The sequence below is a fragment of the Arvicola amphibius genome, chromosome 10 (assembly GCF_903992535.2).
Source record: "Arvicola amphibius chromosome 10, mArvAmp1.2, whole genome shotgun sequence".
NCBI lineage: Eukaryota > Metazoa > Chordata > Mammalia > Rodentia > Cricetidae > Arvicola > Arvicola amphibius.
In genome coordinates this window covers 58,426,697-58,443,788 of record NC_052056.1, presented here as the reverse complement: position 1 = coordinate 58,443,788, position 17,092 = coordinate 58,426,697, and the positions used below count along the sequence as shown (strand labels likewise).

The 17,092-nt window shown below is 48.3% G+C and overlaps 1 protein-coding gene across 1 annotated transcript in view; it reads right to left on the bottom strand.

Annotated features, from left to right (window-relative positions):
• Positions 1–12,563, bottom strand: part of Pdia5 (protein disulfide isomerase family A member 5) — an 89,128-nt gene extending 76,565 nt beyond the window's left edge. The window contains exon 1 of the mRNA XM_038344974.2: positions 12,413–12,563. Coding sequence (XP_038200902.1) covers positions 12,413–12,448 — 36 coding nt within the window. The 5' untranslated portion in view covers positions 12,449–12,563. The remainder of the gene's footprint in view (positions 1–12,412) is intronic.
• Between the last annotated feature and the right edge of the window lie 4,529 nt (positions 12,564–17,092).

Below are 17,092 nucleotides of genomic sequence, written 5' to 3'. Positions count from 1 at the left end.
AAGAATTTACTTAATATGTGAGCCCTGGATTCAATCCCCAGTGCTGCAGAAACAAGCCCTAGCCTCCAGCAAAATAAATATAAAATAAAATAAACCTGCCCAGTAAAAGAAAGGAAAAAGAGACGGCTCTAAGAGATGGCTCAAACACCACCCATCACTTCCCACTGGCCTTCCGACCCAGCTGGCTCTGCCATGGCAATACCAGACCTTTCCCACACAGCCAGCGCTCACCTGCCCTTCCTTCCTGCCCCTGCACTACTGCCTGGCTGTTCCACCACTTCAGGAACCATGGGTTTTCTGTTCTGTTTTGTTTCATTTGTGGGGAGGTTGGTTGGTTTTTGTTTTCAGTTTTGGGGTTTGTTTGTTTCCTCTACAGGAACTCATATTTAGAATTTGAAAAACACTGGACTGGGGATGTGTGGCTACGTGGTAGAACACTTGCCCAGCATGCACAAGACCCTGGGTTCAATTCACAGTCACCATGAAAAAAAAAAAACTGAAAAATATCCTGAATGTAACACATACCTAGAAAAGTCTTTTTCTTTCTTTTCTCATTTATTTATTTATTTATTATTTATTATTTATTTATTATTTATTTTTATTTTCGTTTTTTAAGACAGGGTTTCTCTGTGTGGCTTTGGTGCCTGTCCTGGAACTTGCTCTGTAGACCAAGCTGGCCTTGAACTCACAGAGACCTACCTGCCTCTGCTTCCCAAGTGCTGGGATTAAAAGCATGCACCACTATCGCCCGGCAATACCTAGCAAATTCTTATAACATGGGTTTGATGAGGCAGCTATACAAAATAACCTGAATTTTTAAATATAAATAACTTATGCTCCTTCAAAGGACGAATCGTAAGCATCCCTCTCCAACTGCATGGCAAAGCAGTGCTTTTAAACCATGAAGGAAGATCGAACCATAGAGTAAGTTTGGGGATCACACCACCAATTTCTGATGTCATTGTTTATCCAGCAGGGTTTAAAATACAATGAAAGTGTCAAGAGTCCCCAATGGGGGCGGGGGGCAACAACATAAGCACAAACAAGCACTGGCCTCTAGCTGAGGGGTGGGGGGGGAGTGTGGGGGAAGCAGAGATAGGGGTGGGATAAGAGCTAGAGAGATGGCTTAGTAGTTAAGAGCCCTTGCTGCTCTTGCAGAAGACCCAGGTTCGATTCCCAGCACTTACACAGTAGGGCTCATAACCATCTTCAACTCCAGTTCCAGGGAGACCAAGGTCTCTTCTGACCTCCATGTGGGCCTTTAGGGGGTACTCAGCACTAAGGTTTGCTTGGGGTTACACAGCAAATAAGTGATCTTTGGTTCAGACACAAGTTCGAAGGACCCTAGCACACGGAGTGGAACAAAGGCCGTCAGTCACTCCTTGTCCTGTGCACACAAAGCTAGCTGCATTCTCAAACAGGATGACCATCTAGAAGCTGACAATCTCAAACAAGGTCTACGCAGCACAGGCTTGTATTGATCCCCTTTGATCAGCCTCCCAAGCGCTGGGGTTACAGATTCATGCCACCACGCCCAGATCCAAACACAAAACTTTCTGAGTATCAATGTGATAAGTGGACAATCCCACACCCAAGGACACCTGATGTGCCCCAGTGCAAATGTAGGTAATCTTAAAAAAAAATCCATAAAATTACCTTCAGGTTACACATATAGGGTGCATTTGAATGGGAAATGATCTTCAGACATGGAATCCATCACCAACATCTCATTATGTATATGAAAATATTAAAAAAAAAAACCCTGAAATCCAAAACACTCCTGATCCCATCATTTCTGCTAAGAATTCTCAGTCTGGGTTTTGCCTCCTTGGAGAAATCACTCCTTATACGAAGGACTGCACAGCACAGCTTCTCCCTGTATTCTGCACAGCACAATGTGCCTGTCAACAAGGGACAAGTCAGAGGCAGGACAATTGATCCAGGAGCCTAGAAAAACAGGTTTGCTTAGCCTGAAATTGCAACTGCGGTGCATTTAACCAAGACGTACATCCCTGAGGCTTTTAATGGTTCGGAAAACCTCTTCTAGGGCCAAGAGGGCTTTGGGTGACTGCCAGCCCAGTGTACCAGGCCTGCTAACGAGGATGAACTGGTAGAATACACTGAATTGGGAGGGGGGACAGGGAGAGGAGAAGCAGGGGAGGAGGAGGTGAATGCCCACTCTGGAAACCCAATCATGCCTCAAAGCTTTGCTAATTGATAAGAATAAAAGCCAACTCAGGTACCCCCAGCCCACAGCACACAACCAGGCTTTCACACGCAATACCACACATTCTGTCCTCTGACACCAAGTCTAAAGCCACCTTTCCAGCCTTTCGGTCTCCACTCAGCAGCAGTCAAGAAATCAATCGAGCGGGCGACACCTGCATCTTTTTTTAAATGACATGAAACAGGAAGATCACAGCGTCTGAGGGGTGGTGAGACTAAGCATTCAGAGAAACGTATCTGCGGTCTGTGTGACACAACACTCTAGCCTGTGAGAGGCCCTGGGTTCAACCCTCAGTACCTCCACCATGCCCCTCCCCCCGTAAAAGGTGAGCATGTGTTCTGGCTGTAAGCCACTGCCCTGGGCATGAAAACTGAGGCTCAAAGCAGTTAAAAGACTCACCTCAGGCCAGGCCTGAGAGGGCGCGTGCAGGCTCTGCCCAGGGTGTGCACAAAGCTCCTGTGTTCTCTATACCTGGCCATGGGAGCGCTGCCACAGACTCCTCTGGCGCTCTCTCTCCTGTTCCCTAAAGCTCTAAGAAAAAGAGGCAGGTGGCCAGCAAGTTCATGTTCCCTTCTAGCCACTAAGTGTGACAGACCGAAAGGAGCCATGACAGCCTGATCCATCTTCTTCCGCTAACCTGCATGCCTGCAATTCCCTAGAAGTCCTTCACAGGATACTGAAAATTTCATGTGCTAGGGCCAAGTTGCACGGCAGGACACTGGCCATACAACTCAAGACAGTGGCAGAATGGCAGGCAGCACCAGTCAGCGGAGAGCAGTAACCTTGCCTGCCAAGTGACTCTCTGCCACACAAATTAACACTCCCTGCTATAGTTTGGATTTGGAATGTTCCCCAAAGGTCCAAGTGTACAAAGCTTACTTCCCAACTGCGGTATATTACTGCAAAGTCAGAGAATACCGGGACTCGGGCTCCTTCCTGTCTCTGCTCCACATCTGCCCTGTAACAGATGGTGCTGCCGCAAGCAATGGGGGCCTGAGATCGTGGACCCAAACCCAGGAAACGGGAAATAAGTTGTTCTTCCTCTTAAGCGAACTACCTCAGGGATTTTGTCATAGCCACAAGAAACGGACTCAAGCATTTTTGTAGCTCTATCCCACTTGTCCCCCATTTATTGAGACAAGGTCTCACGGGTAGCACAGCCCTGGCTGGCCTGGAACTCCAGGCTGACCTCAAACACACACAAAGATATGTCTGCCTCTTGTCAGGGCCTCCTGAGAGCTAGGATTAAAGGCACCTACTACACACAGTAGTATCACAACAGTTAGCTTCCTGTAAACCCAAACTTCTGAGCCTTACTCTTAAAGACGGTTGTTTTATGGGTCTTGACAGCCCAGAAATCTGTTTTTTAATGCACATATTTATATATGTGTATGTGTGTGTGTGTGTGTGTGTGTGTATACACACACACATACATACTAGTTCAAGTTTATTGACCAAACCTTTGCTGGGGAAATCAGCACCTTCTCTTAAATTGGATTTTAGCCACAGAGCCACACTGACTGGAGAGGCTGCCACTGATGCATCTTTCAAAACCACTCTCTCAGGACCCCCGTGTCACTCCCTCCCTATTCAGTCAGAACTTTCCATCGCTTCCCTGTCCAGTCCTCATCCCTCTGTGGTCCCTGTCACTGAGATGGCTCAGCAATGTCCCATACCCAACAAACCCTATGGGTATCAGGTTCTCAAGGCCGCTCAGGCCTCTGTGGTCCTCCGGTCTCCCCTCTAACTCTCCCGCCATCCTCTCCCCCTCTGCATATACACCAAGGCCTCTCTGGGCTCACTCAGTCCACCTCCTTTGCCCACTGCATGCTTTCTGCAGGAGACGTCTCTCCGTAGAAGAACACTGCTAATGTCTCCAGCCTCGGCTACTCCGTTCCGGGCGACACACTCATTTCCTGCTGTCCCGGTGTGCCTTCTGGTCCTGTGATAAAAACACTCTGACCAAACACAATGTGGGGAGGAAAGGGTTAGGCTTCAGCTTACACTTTCAGTTCACGGTTCCTCATGGAGAGAAGTCTGGGCAGGAACTCAAGCAGGGCAGGAGCTTAAAGTGTAGAAACCAGAAGAATGCAGCCTACTGGCTGGCTTCCAAGCACACATTCAGCTCCTTTCTTATACAGTCCAGACCCATCTGCCTAGGGACGGTGCTGCCCACAGTGAGCGGGGCCTTCCTCAATTGATGAGCAACCAAGAAGATACCCCCCAACCCCAACATGCCCACAGGCCAGCCTGATGAAGGCAATTCTTCAACTGCAGTTCCCTCTTCCCAGATGTCTCAAGTTGACAACTGAGATGTGAGTCACATCTGCACACTCAGCAACAGCTGTCACTGTGGGCTCAAGGACCAGGCAATTGTTAGAAAACCTAATTCCCATACAAACCCATACTGAACATATCCCAAAGTTTTACAATAGAAGATCCACTAAAATAACAAAGCCAGGTCAAAAGAGAACATAACGAGGGAAGCTCAAAAACTCCTATTTTTAAAAGAGGTTATTAGAAAGTAATATACTTAGGACCAACTTAGACATCAGGAACAATTGGGTTTCTCTTCCCGTTCACAGCCAGATCGTTTGCAGCTTCTCCCAATCCAGAACGTGGGCCCTGAAGAATAAACAGAACTCTCTCCCGCAGGCTTTCAGAGGGACTTCTTACACAGTAAAAAGTTCACAGATTGGAGGCTAAGAGCACTGGCTGCCCTTTCAGAGGACCAAGGTTCAGTTCCCAGCAGCCACGTGGTAGCTCACACCTGTCTGTAATTCCTGGTCCAGAGGAGCCAATGCTTTCTTCTGGCTTTGCACATGGTACTCAGATATACGCAGGCAAAGCACCCACACGAAATACAATGAGAATAAAAAAGTCTAAAAGAGAAAAAAATTAAAGTTCACAAACCATTTTTACTTCCAAACATTGGATAATCTTTTTATGTATCTGTACCTATGCATCGGAGCCTGTTCATGGTGAAGAGGATGGAACCCAGGGCTTTGTTTATGCATTCTGCCTCTATCTATAGAGGGGCTACATCACATCGCGAGCCCCTGGTATCCTGGAGCAGTGTTTGAGCCTCCTGCCTCCCAAGCGTTGTTAGATACAGTGCGTGAGAGTCTGTGAATCTGGGTGGGGAAGGGGTCCAGCCTTATTTTTTGTTAACATCGGCATACTTGTAAACGCACTAATGCTTTCTTCAACTTATAAATGGAGGTGGCACATGACGGTAGTGACTACAGACACCGACTCCAACAAAAATCACCTTTCTCGCTCCTGGAGCAGATAGCCCCATGTACTATGTATGATAGGACCGCCGCTCTAAACAAAGGAAATTCTCAAGCCTGCCATCCAGATCTTCCATGACGCAGCAAACCAGCAAATCTATGATCAACAAGTTATGGCCATCTAACTCAGCATGTGTGGCATTTCTGCTTTCCCTTCTAGTCCCATGCACTCTGGATTACAAACAGAACCCCTGGAGTCTCGGGGAAGTCTTTCCTCAACGCCCTGCATCGAGGGAGCGATCGTAAGCGTTCTCTGGCTTCCTCTTCTAGCAGCTCCTATCTGAATGACATCACTAATATTTGACTTGGCCACTGGAGGAAGGGTGGCCCTGGTCTGATTTATCAGTACAGCTCAAATGTCTGAGCACAGGACCCAGCTCATAAAAGTTTTCAAGGAAATAACCATTCTAAAAGAGAAGTGACTGTTGAATGGCCAAACTCCTGTCACACCCTTAGGATGCAGGCGCTGGTCCATTTCCTCAATGGGCACACACCATATTCTGCCCAGGAAGCAGCAAGATGAGGCCCTTTGATAAAAGGACACACCCTGGGAACCCTTGCCTACTTGGTCTAACAATGGAGGTTCGTTCCCTCTGGGTAAGGATTCTGAGTCACCTTGTACATTTGAACCCTAGCTCATTGCTCTCAACCTGGCCCTGTGAGCACTACCAACAAGGACTAAAGGATCTGCTGACAAACAGGATGCTGACGGGCTGGCAGAATGGCAGCACTCTCTGGAGGAGAGGTAGCTCCATCCCTGTTCCAGAAAGCTGTAATGAGCTGAAAACTGCACATACAACTGGGGCCTCAGTGTGACTCTGAGAATAAAAAAGATATAAAAAGGCTATTCTAACCTCACGCCATCTGAGTGTCATTAGCCCCCCAGTGTACAACTGCACAGCTAATGGCTAGCAAAAAGTGCTGGAAGGCTGGCATGTGGCGGAGGGTGGCCAAGGGGGATGCAAACCGAGCTACTTGGAGAGGAGGAAGCCAGCTGGTACCTAGCCAGTTGCTTCTCCCGGACTGCAGCCATCAGAAAGCTACAGGACAAGTGGCACTGCCACTCCAGAAAACAAGGCCAGCTCGGCTGCTTAGACATTCAGGGCAGCCTCTGCGCCTTCACTGGCTGATCCAGGTACCCTTCGTTCTTATGAAACAGCTCTGCTCCCCGCCTTAGTCCATAGACTCACCCCTCTCTGGGGTCCTCATCCCTCTCTGGGGTCCTCATCCCTTTCTGGGGTCACAGTATTGAACCAGCTTAGCTCACCACATCAGCACAGGACCTAACGCCACCCTGAAGAAAGGACACATGGATCAAGCAGGTCAACCCTATGTGCCTCTATAAACATGTAAGATCTGTCACAACTTCACTCACTAGAATAGTCAGAGACTTAGTAGGAGCATGCTGCAAGACAAGACCAGCAGAAGGGACAGACCAGGCCACCACAGAGGAACAGCAAGCGAGGTGGTGAGGGGCCCAAAATAGAGCAGCAAGAGGTCTGGGCAGTTTACACAGCCTAAAAGAACTTACCCTCTTCTTGCAGCTGTTTCTAACCTGGGTACTTAGTTTCGAAATTAACCACACAGAACAGCCCTGCAGAACAAAACCACAAAGCTGGGGTGAAACCCTCTAGGGATTAATGTGGTCTGGTTGGTGTGTCTCTGCCCCAAGAGTGGATCGACTTTCAGAAAGAAGATTTAACCCCTCAGCCTCTTTGTAGGCACCAACCAATCCCCAGGTGTAAAGCAAAAGAGGGAGAAGGCAAGGGTCAGTCCCTAGAAGCCCTGAAGGAAAACTCCAGCAGCACAGGCCCCACCACGTGGCACCCATATCACATGATCCCCTGCTCACCAATGCATATGACCCACGCTCTACCAATGTCCTACACCTAGTATTCAACAGCTTGCAGGGATGCCCAGGCACCCGCTGATGCTGAGCACTGTGCAGCAGGCTTCTTACATTGTTTCCGCCCAGCATAATGAATACTATTACCATTTTATAAACAAGAAGGGGCCCAAGGCCATGCAGTTACAGAGCATCAGCTGGCTGAAAGTGGCTTTCTTTCCAACACATCACACTTGACTTGAAAAGATAACAAAGAGGAAAGCAAGAGGAAGTGTTCTGGGCAAAGCAGCTCAGCGTTTCCCCTCCATCCACTGTCTACGGTGTTGTTAAAGGGACCACTTTCGTCCGTCTTTCTGTGGCCTACAGAATCCAGTCCCGGGCTTGGCAGACATTTCCACTTTTCCATTCTTATTCCCCACCACCAGACTCTTGGTTCTGCTTCCTACCAGCTGGACCCCTCTCCTGTCTTGCTCACATCTCAGTCTTGGGAGGCTTCTTTCCCTGTCTGCAGCATTCATTCTTTACACCAAATGCTCCTCCGTCACCCATATGCCAGGGCCTGGGATAAGCGCCCACCACATATCAGTCAGCAAGGATCCCAACAGCCACAAAGCCTGGAAGCCACCCTCCCTGAGAGGCGCTTCCTGGGGCCTTTTCTGGTCACTCGGTGCCCACTACATGTCCCTGGCTGAGTCCCCAGCTGTCAGCACTTGGCATCCATGTAGAAGTCAACCATAGCTTCACCTAAGTACCCCACACATCTGTTTTAAGACTTCCTCGGTAATGTGTTTATTTCTGTAGGAACAGTGCACTCTAAGCTCCAAGGAGCATTATCAATGGCAATTAGGTCCCCAGGCCAGCCCACAAAGGCCTATTAAATATACAACGGTGCCAGAGAAAAAGACAACCCGCCTGAGTGTACCTCAAAAGCTCTGCAGGAGAGGCCATGGGGCGCACATGCCTTCTGAACCTGCACCCCCTGTCTCCTGGGCTCTGAGCTCTCCAGTCACCGAAGGGGCAAAGACACCGCAAGCAAGCTGGAGAGGGGAGAATGGGAGGAACGCAATTCATAATTCAGCAGACCTGGCTCTTCGCTTGGTTCTGCTGAAGACTGGAGGGCAGGGGTGTAGTTCGTGGGTAGAGTGCTTTGTCTAGCATGTATGGGGCTCGGGGTTCAATTCCCAGTATGGGGCCAAAGCCTCAGGTAAGATTTATTTATTTATTTATTTATTTACTTTGGTTTTTAGACAGGGTTACTCTCTGTGTAGCCCTGGCTGTTCTAGAACTCAGTCTATAGACCAGGCTAATCTTTAAACTCAAAGATCCACCTGCCTCTGCCTCCAGAGCACTTGAATCAAAGGCATGTGCTACCCACCACTTAGCTCATAGTCAAGTTTTTAACTGGAAATATTTGGATTCATTTTTTTAAAAAAATACTTTCACTGCCATTATTTTTGGAATTTGTTTGTACATTATTGAAGATTCCACCATGGCCCAGCAGAGTCCTTGGCCTGACATTTGAGGACCATCAGACTTGGAGTAGCTACTAAGCCCTGACAGGACAGTTCTCATCCTGTGACTGCCCAGACACTTCATAACAAAGCATGTGGCCCTCAGGGAAGGCCGGGCTGGGCAGGAAGCACCAGCTGGACCGCAGGAAAGCAGGCTGACAGGTTGAGGGGTCCTGCCCTCTGTAGTCTGGGAGCTTCTGGGGCTAACTTGTCCAGGTGCCACCGGGAACTGTTCTAGAAGACTAAAAATGGCTGCCAAGAAAACCCGTGAATTTAAAAAAAAAAAACTTTTCTGATCATAAACATATATATATATATATACACATATATATATATACATATATATTAGAAAACATAAAAAATAACAATCAAAAATGTAAACAAAAGCCAACCACCATATCACCTTCTAAAACAACCAGTCTTTCAATGTTCTGGTAGTTTTTTCATCTGTAACTTCATCCACTCTGAAGTCTAGTTCTGTATCTTGGTTTTTACACATGAGCCTTTTTCCTTTTTAGATGGGCTTCATCTACATCTTAGCATATCTGATCAACAAGCACTACTTGTAGTAAGTGTATTCTTTACAACTACCGCGATGGACTGAATGTTTGGTGTAGCCTAAAAGTCATATGTTAAAATCCTAACAGCCCCCCCACCCCCGCCTGCGCCCGACACTGTGTCAGGTATGAAGAGTTGGAGCCTTGGGAAGGTTATCAGGGCTGAAAGATTAAATATGCATGAATAGGATCAGTGCTTTTAAAGGGGACCCAGAAAGCTCTTGGATCCTCCTCCCTGTCATACAGGATACAAGAAATCAGCGGTCAGCAGCCTGGAAGAGAATCCGCCCTAGAACGTGCCTGAGTCCGGGCATCTGAAACAGTGACAGAGTTGTCATTATAAGGACCCAGTCTATGGTGTATATGTTACAGATGCCAAACTAACAAAGAAACACTATTTTCCAAAGTCTCAGAGGCCAGAAGGTTTTACGCCATGCCACAATTATTGAGTAATTAATTTACTTCTGTATTTTGCGTTTATAAAAAGATGTGGTCCGTGCACAGCCCTGAACACAAATCTCTGTGAAACCTTCCCATCATGGTTCCCCTTATTTGAGAGGGGTGGCTCCAAAACCTCCAGTGGATGCTGGAAACTGCAGACTGTGCAGAACATACAGACTTCTCCTCACATACCCATACCTGGGATCAAGTTTAATTTATAAATTAGGCAGAGATTTAAAATAACTAATGAAATACAGCAGTTATTCTTATACTGTGATAAAAAAGTGAATGTGGTCTCTCAAAATACCTTTTTATAGAATGCACCTTTTTTAGGACGTGGTGGCTGGCCTGAAATTCTGAGGATGACCTTGAGTTCCTGTCCCAGCTGCCTGGCTTTACACCACACCCAATTTACGTGAGGCTGAGATCAAACCCAGGGCTTCGCTTTTGCAAAGCAAGCACTCTACCCTCTGAGCTGTGTCTTCAGACACACGGTCCTTCTTACTCACCACAGATAGCCTAAAGCTGGACAGTGAGGACCCAGATGCCGGGGATACTGAATTTTTATTTTATACGCTATTAAGAACTGAATCTAGCAAATGCTAGGCAGGCATTTTGTCATTGAGTTATACCCCCTTCTCCCCATTTGAGACAAGGTCTGCTCAGGCTGCCCCTAAACTTACTCTGTTGTCCAAACAGTTCTTTTGATCCTCCTGCCTCAACCTCCTAAGTAGCGGGGATTCCAAGCCTATGTCATCAGATCCAGAAGGTACTTTTTCATATCCCTTGGGCCATACCCAGGGGCCTTCAGTCACTACAGAGTGAACAAAGAACCCAAAGAGCTCCTAGGGACCTGGGAGTCCCTTATCAGATACACATAGCTTTTAAACTTACCAGCCCAACCAATAGTCCCTTAACACTGCCTGCTGATTGCAGGCTCTCATCCCTCTACCTCACATTGCTTAGGGGAAAAGACATAAAATGCTTTGTTTAGGACTCCCAGGTGCTAGTGCTTTGAGAAAACTTCAGTGCTCTTCCACATTGCCTGTGGGGAGGTACCTGCAGACCTCTACCTAGCAAGTATCTACAACACATTATTGCTGCACTCTGCTCCCGCCCACCTCAGGAAGGCAACTGGGACTCTCCCTCAAAGATAATGTATGACTCTCCCATGACAGGCAACCAGCAGCAGTAAGGGCATTAGCTCTTAACTGCTCTCGTCCTTCTATCTTTATTTGCTCCCGGATTGACTGCTGTTCAGCCACAGGCAACATCTGACAGCGGGCACAAAGTGTAATTTGCTCTCCACCCAAAACTTAGGTTGGTGGCAAACACCGTGGTTGATAAATGTTTACAGAGTAAAAGTTCAGACTCCTAAGCCCTTGGTTTTACTGGAGGGAGGGAAAAGGGAAGAAAGCAGAACCCTCCTCCCTCAGAGTTCAAGGACTGACATCCTGATGGGAGTCAGACCTACTGGCTCCAGGAAACTGATGGCAAACATCAAGCAACACCACCACAGCACCACCCTTACAGAGTCCCTCCTGGAAGGAGGACAGGGAGCAGGGCACAGGGAGCTTCCTTCGCCACCTACTTCCACACAAGAGAAAACTCGAGGTTACTCCTTACTGGTGACCCCCAAAAAGACAGGACCCTGGGAAGTTAAAGTGTTTAAGGCCACTCACCCCTCTCCCCCACCCCCCAATCTGCTCAACATCCTTGCCACACCCAAAGGGAAAACATTGGAGTGACAGGAGCAGGAAGTCTTCCTGAATGGTGGCAATGGTAGTGGGAGTGACGAGGATGGACTCAACACACGGGAGACAAGAAGTTAGGGGAGAGATGTGGAAGAAGGCCACAACATCCCATTACACAGTCACAGCCACCCCTCAGCCCCAGAGGCACACCCATCCCCACTTCTCCGGGGGATGCCCTGGAAAGTCTCCCATCCCCACAAGCTGTACCCCCGTTCACCCTCTCCTCCACTCATGTATCACTCCGGTATCATTTTGCTGTCTACGGAGCTTGTTCCTCCGACTCCTCAGCCGACCCATCTGACAACCTCGTTAGCGGGTATCTTTACTGTCCCCAGCTCGTGGAAGAAACGCAGACACGTTTAAAGATCCGCGGCGTCACACTGCTTGAAAGTGGCCGGGGCTGGAGCCGGCGTCACATGGGTGTGGGAGCAGAACTCCTGGAGGTGGCGACCCCACCCCAGCCCGCTACGCGCCCTTTCTCCCGAGGTCCAAACCACAAGCAAGGTTTCCTGCTGCACAGGTAGAAGGCATCCTCCACCCCGCACTCACACAGGTGCAGGCGCCGCCCGGGGGATCCTGCCTTGGCTGAGGGCGTCCCGGACCTGCGCCCCCGCAAAGTTGTGCGGGACCGAGAACCCCGAGCAAGGGATCACCCAGCCCGATCCGGGCGAGGCGCAGAGGACCAGGACCCCGCTGCCACCCGGTGCGCACGCCCCCAACCGTCCCGGACCGCGCGCTCCCACGGCCACGCTGAGCGCACATGTCGCCGACCCGCAGCCTCACCCCGATCGCCAGTAGCAGCCCCCACGCCCGCGCCATCCCCGCCGCCTCCTGCCGTCTGCGCCCGGCTCCCGCGCACGCCCGCCAGCTCCACGGCGGCCAACAGTAATCGCCACTTCGCAGCCGCTCCCCGCCTCCGAGTTCCCGGTGCCACGTCTGCCAAAGCCTGCGCACTAGGCTGGGAGAGGCGGCCCGGAGAGGTGCCTGCCGGGAGTTGTAGTTCATGAACCACTGAGCCGGACTCCTTTGAGATGGACTTTGCTCTGGGGACACCGAGCAGCAGCTGAAGGGAGGGATCAGGGGTGGTGAGGGTGAGGAGTAGGGGCAGTGGTTCACTTAGAGACCTTGCTCTGTGCCCGGAGCTTCAGAACCAACAAGTCACTCTGCCCACAGAAAATTAGTTTACCCACTCTAAGGATTAGGAGACAACTCAGAGAATTCCAGTCATTTGACTGTAGATAACTAATTGTAAAGTCTAGCGTGGCCTATGGAGAATAAGGTAATCCCTCTACTTCCCAGGCTCCGACTTTCCTCTTTTTTTTCCCTTGGCAAAGTTTTACTGAGAGGTCTGGAAACAATTTAGAGATCCCTAAAAAGTTAAGCATAGATTTCCATATGATTCACTTACTTCTTAGTCATAAACTCAAAAAAATTGAAAAGGGAACTCAACCAGTACTTGCACACACCACTGCTCCTAACAATGCTGTTTACATTAGCCAAAAGGTAGGAACAACCCAAATAACCTCAATGGAGAAAATGTGATGTCTGCCCACACAAAGGAATACTATTCAGCCAATAAAAAGAAGTGTCATTTGAACAAATACCAAAATATGAATTTTAAAAAGATACATATTGTATGCTTACATTCATATGAAATATCCATAGTCTGTAAAAGCTACAGAGTGTGAGCAGATTATTGGTTGAGCTCGGGAAAGGGAGAAATAGGAAGTGACTATTTAATGGATTAAGGGAATTTAGAGGGGGAAGCTGTTCACCATTGTGAATGTGATAAATATCACCAAACTGTGTGCTTTAAAATGGCCAGTGAATGTTAGTTACCTGAAAAAAAATGTAAAATGGGAGCCGGCGAGATGGCTCTGTGGTTAAGAACTCTTTCTGCTCTTACAGACTGGGGTTTGGTTTCCAGCATCCACGCGGCAGCTCTCAAGCATCTGTATCCTGAGTTCCGGAGGTTCTGATGCCCTCTTCTGACCTTCAATGGCACTAGGCATGCATGTAGTACCCATAGACAGATGTGGGCAAAGCACCCATGCACATAAAATAAGTTTTTAATGTAAAAAACGTCCTCTTTTAGATCCACATTGCTATGCATGTCATCAGCCAGCTGTTCACTTAGGAATGTTTGCTGGACACCGACTCTGTCTGAGGATGCGGGTGGACCCTGGAAGCGCACGGTCAGGACTTGGGCGACGATCTCTGAATAAGCCGTGCCTGCTATCTAGAGGTTCAAGGCCACATCCAGAAGTCACCCTTGCCTCGCCCCTTCCCAAGAGACCCATCTAATTCCTTGTCATGTCCTGTCTATTCTACCTCCAAAATATAGGCATTTTGCCACCCCCTGCTGTCACTCGTGTGTTCCACCCAGGCAAGGGTAGCATCAGTCTCTAGTGTGTACCTTCTCTTCCTAATGACCCATGTGGTAATGTCACTTGGGTCTTGCTAGTCATTTCCTAAACCCATTCAGCGGTTTCCTGTTGCCCTTAGAACAGTGGTTCCCAACCTTCTTAATGCTGTGCCCCTTTAATACAGTTCCTCATGCTGTATAAATAAAATTATTTTAGTTGCTACTTCATAGTGGTAATTTTGCTAGTGTTATGAATCGTAACATAAATATCTGAAATTCAGGATACCTAATAAGCCACCCCTGTGAAAGGGTCATTTGACCTCCCCACAAGGGCTCTCTACCCGCCGGTTGAGAACCACTGCCTTAGAGTAACAAACCTCTCCAGGATCTGCCACCCTGTGTCTGCCCTCCGGACCTCATCCGGATCCTCATCCCTCTCTGGCCAGTTCCTCTTCTGTCACTCATTCCTGGGACCCATCCCCTGCGCAGCTCCTACTTCCTGCTCTTTCCAGGCCTTTGTTTGGCTGGCACAGTCTAATCCTCCCAGAGCTCTTCCGTGTCCCCATTTACAGGAAACCGTAAAAGGCAATTTCATCCTCCCATCCCTGAGCCCTAATTCCCTAGCTCTCTGTCCCTGCTTGGCCTTCACTGACCAGAGTCTGCCTTTTCATTCTGTCTCTAGCCACAGGTTTTACATCCATAAATTCAACCGAGTGTGGTTTTAGAACAGTTTGTACAAAGACCTCCAACGATACTGACCCCCTCATAGGATCAGTTATTTCTTGTTATTGTTCCCTCCTAGTGAAGCATCTATTTACATAGCATTTACATTGCATTAGGTATCATAAGTAACGTGAAGACGGTGTGAAGTGGATGAGAGGTCCACACGGGTTATGTGCCAATGCAAAGCTGTTTTACACAAGACACTTGAACAACTCTGTAGTTCATTGTCTGTGAGGACGCTGGGGATGCTTTAGGAAGCAATCCCTGAGGATACCGAGGGGCAGCTCTATTTATTTGTTTTGTGTTGCTCCACCAGGAATATAAATTTCCTTTCCTGTTTACCATCCCACTTCCAGAGCCTGAGACAGGCTGAGCCACGGGTGTTTCCCGTGTTGCCTGGATGAATAGTCCTATGAAGTCACCTGGGGGAACTTCAGAAATTTCTACAACAGGTGGGGAACATGGCTTCCTCAACACACTCGGCAATGCAGCTTCGAGCTCACGACCCACATCTGGGAAGGTGAGCCTTGCAGCTCTTCTCGTTCAGTGAGTCTTATTTCCCATGAGCAAAATGAAGCTTGTGAGAAAAACTAACCCTCCCGGTGTTAGTGTTGTGACAAAATGATCCACAGGAGAAGCGTCTTGAGGAAGGGATAGCTTGTGTTGGTGCGGTGTTTCTGGTGGGGTGGGGGGAGGGCGGGGAGACACAGGGACCAGGACGGAGAAGCAGGAAGCAGAACCAGAGATGCCCGCACCACCTGGATTGCTTCCTTTCCCCCTATTCAATCTGGGTGCTTAGTCTATGGGACTGTGAAGCCTACATTCAAGGTGGGTCTCTCCCAGATCCCCTTACTTAACCATCTCTAGAAGAATCCTCACAGTTGTGCCTCCAAGAGGGCTTTACTCATTACCCAGTTATCTCTCGCTATCAACTTATTACAAGCTACAATTAAGTAGCTTTATTGAGTTCCCTAGATTACATAGGCCTCTGGGCATGTCTGTGGGAGACTGTCTTCATTGTTAATTAGCATAGGAGGGCCCAGCCCACTGAAGACACCATTCCTTAGGCAGAAGGTCCTTGTCTTAGTTAGGGTTCCTAGCACTGTGGTAAACACCGTGACCTAAAGCAACTTGGAGAGGAAAGAGTTTATTTCCTGCATCATAGGTAACGCTATGTGGAAAAGCAACCAGGATTAACTTCAGGGTTTCTCTCTTGACTTCCCTCAATGATGGACTGTAACCTGGAATTTAAGCTATCAGGGTTTCTATTGCTGTGAAGAGACACCGCGACCATGGCAACTCTTATAAAGAAAACATTTAATTGAGGGTGGCTCACTTACAGTTTCAGAGGTTCAGTCCATTGTCATCATGTCGGGGAGCATGGCGGCACGCAGGCAGACGTGATGCTGGAGCAGTAGCTGAGAGGCCTACATCTTGAAGGCATTAGGAAGTCAACTCAGACACTGGGTGGTATCCTAAGCCTAGGAAACCTTAAAGCCTACTCCCACGGGTGACACGCTTTCTCCAGCAAGGCCATACCCACTCCACCAAAGTCACGCCTCCTAATAGTGCCACTCCCCATGAGTTTATGGGGGCCGATTACATTCAAACTACCATAAACCAGATAATCCCTTTCCTCACCTGTGTTGCTTTCTGGCAATTTATTGCAGCAACAGAAATGAAACCAGAACACTAAACTTCTGGGTGTTTCTCAAGTCAGTCAAGTTGCTATTCAAGATTGACCATCAGGTCTGGGACCATAGCTGAGTTATTATAGTGATTCTCTAGTAAGCAACAAGCTTTGGGTTTTGATCCCTAGCATCACAGGAAACTGACCGTGGCAACAGACACCTATAATCCCAGCCCTCAGGTGGAGGCAGGAGGGTCATCCATAGCTATATAGTGAGTTTGAGACTATGAATAAGTCTGTCCATGCGGGCGGTGGAGGTGCACGCCTTTAATCCCAGCACTCGGGAGGCAGAGGCAGGCAGATCTCTGAGTTCAAGGCCAGCCTGGTCTACAAGAGCTAGTTCCAGGACAGGCTCTAGAAACTACAGGGAATCCTTGTCTCGAAACCCCCCCTCAAAAAAAGTCTGTCCCAAAAAAATTAATCATCAATCTCATGTGTATATACCAACTATACTTTAAAGTGTTTGCTACAACTTTATTCTTAGTAGCTATCATGGGCTCAAATGTATCCCCTCTCCAAATCATATGTTGAAGTCCTATCTCAATACCTCAAAATGTGACTGCCTTTGGAGACTTTAAAGATATAATTAATAAAGGTTAAGTGAGGTTATTGAGGTAGGCTCTGCCCTATGAAAAAGAAGCAGTTATGACACAAATATACGCAGAAAAGGCCGTGTGAAGATACT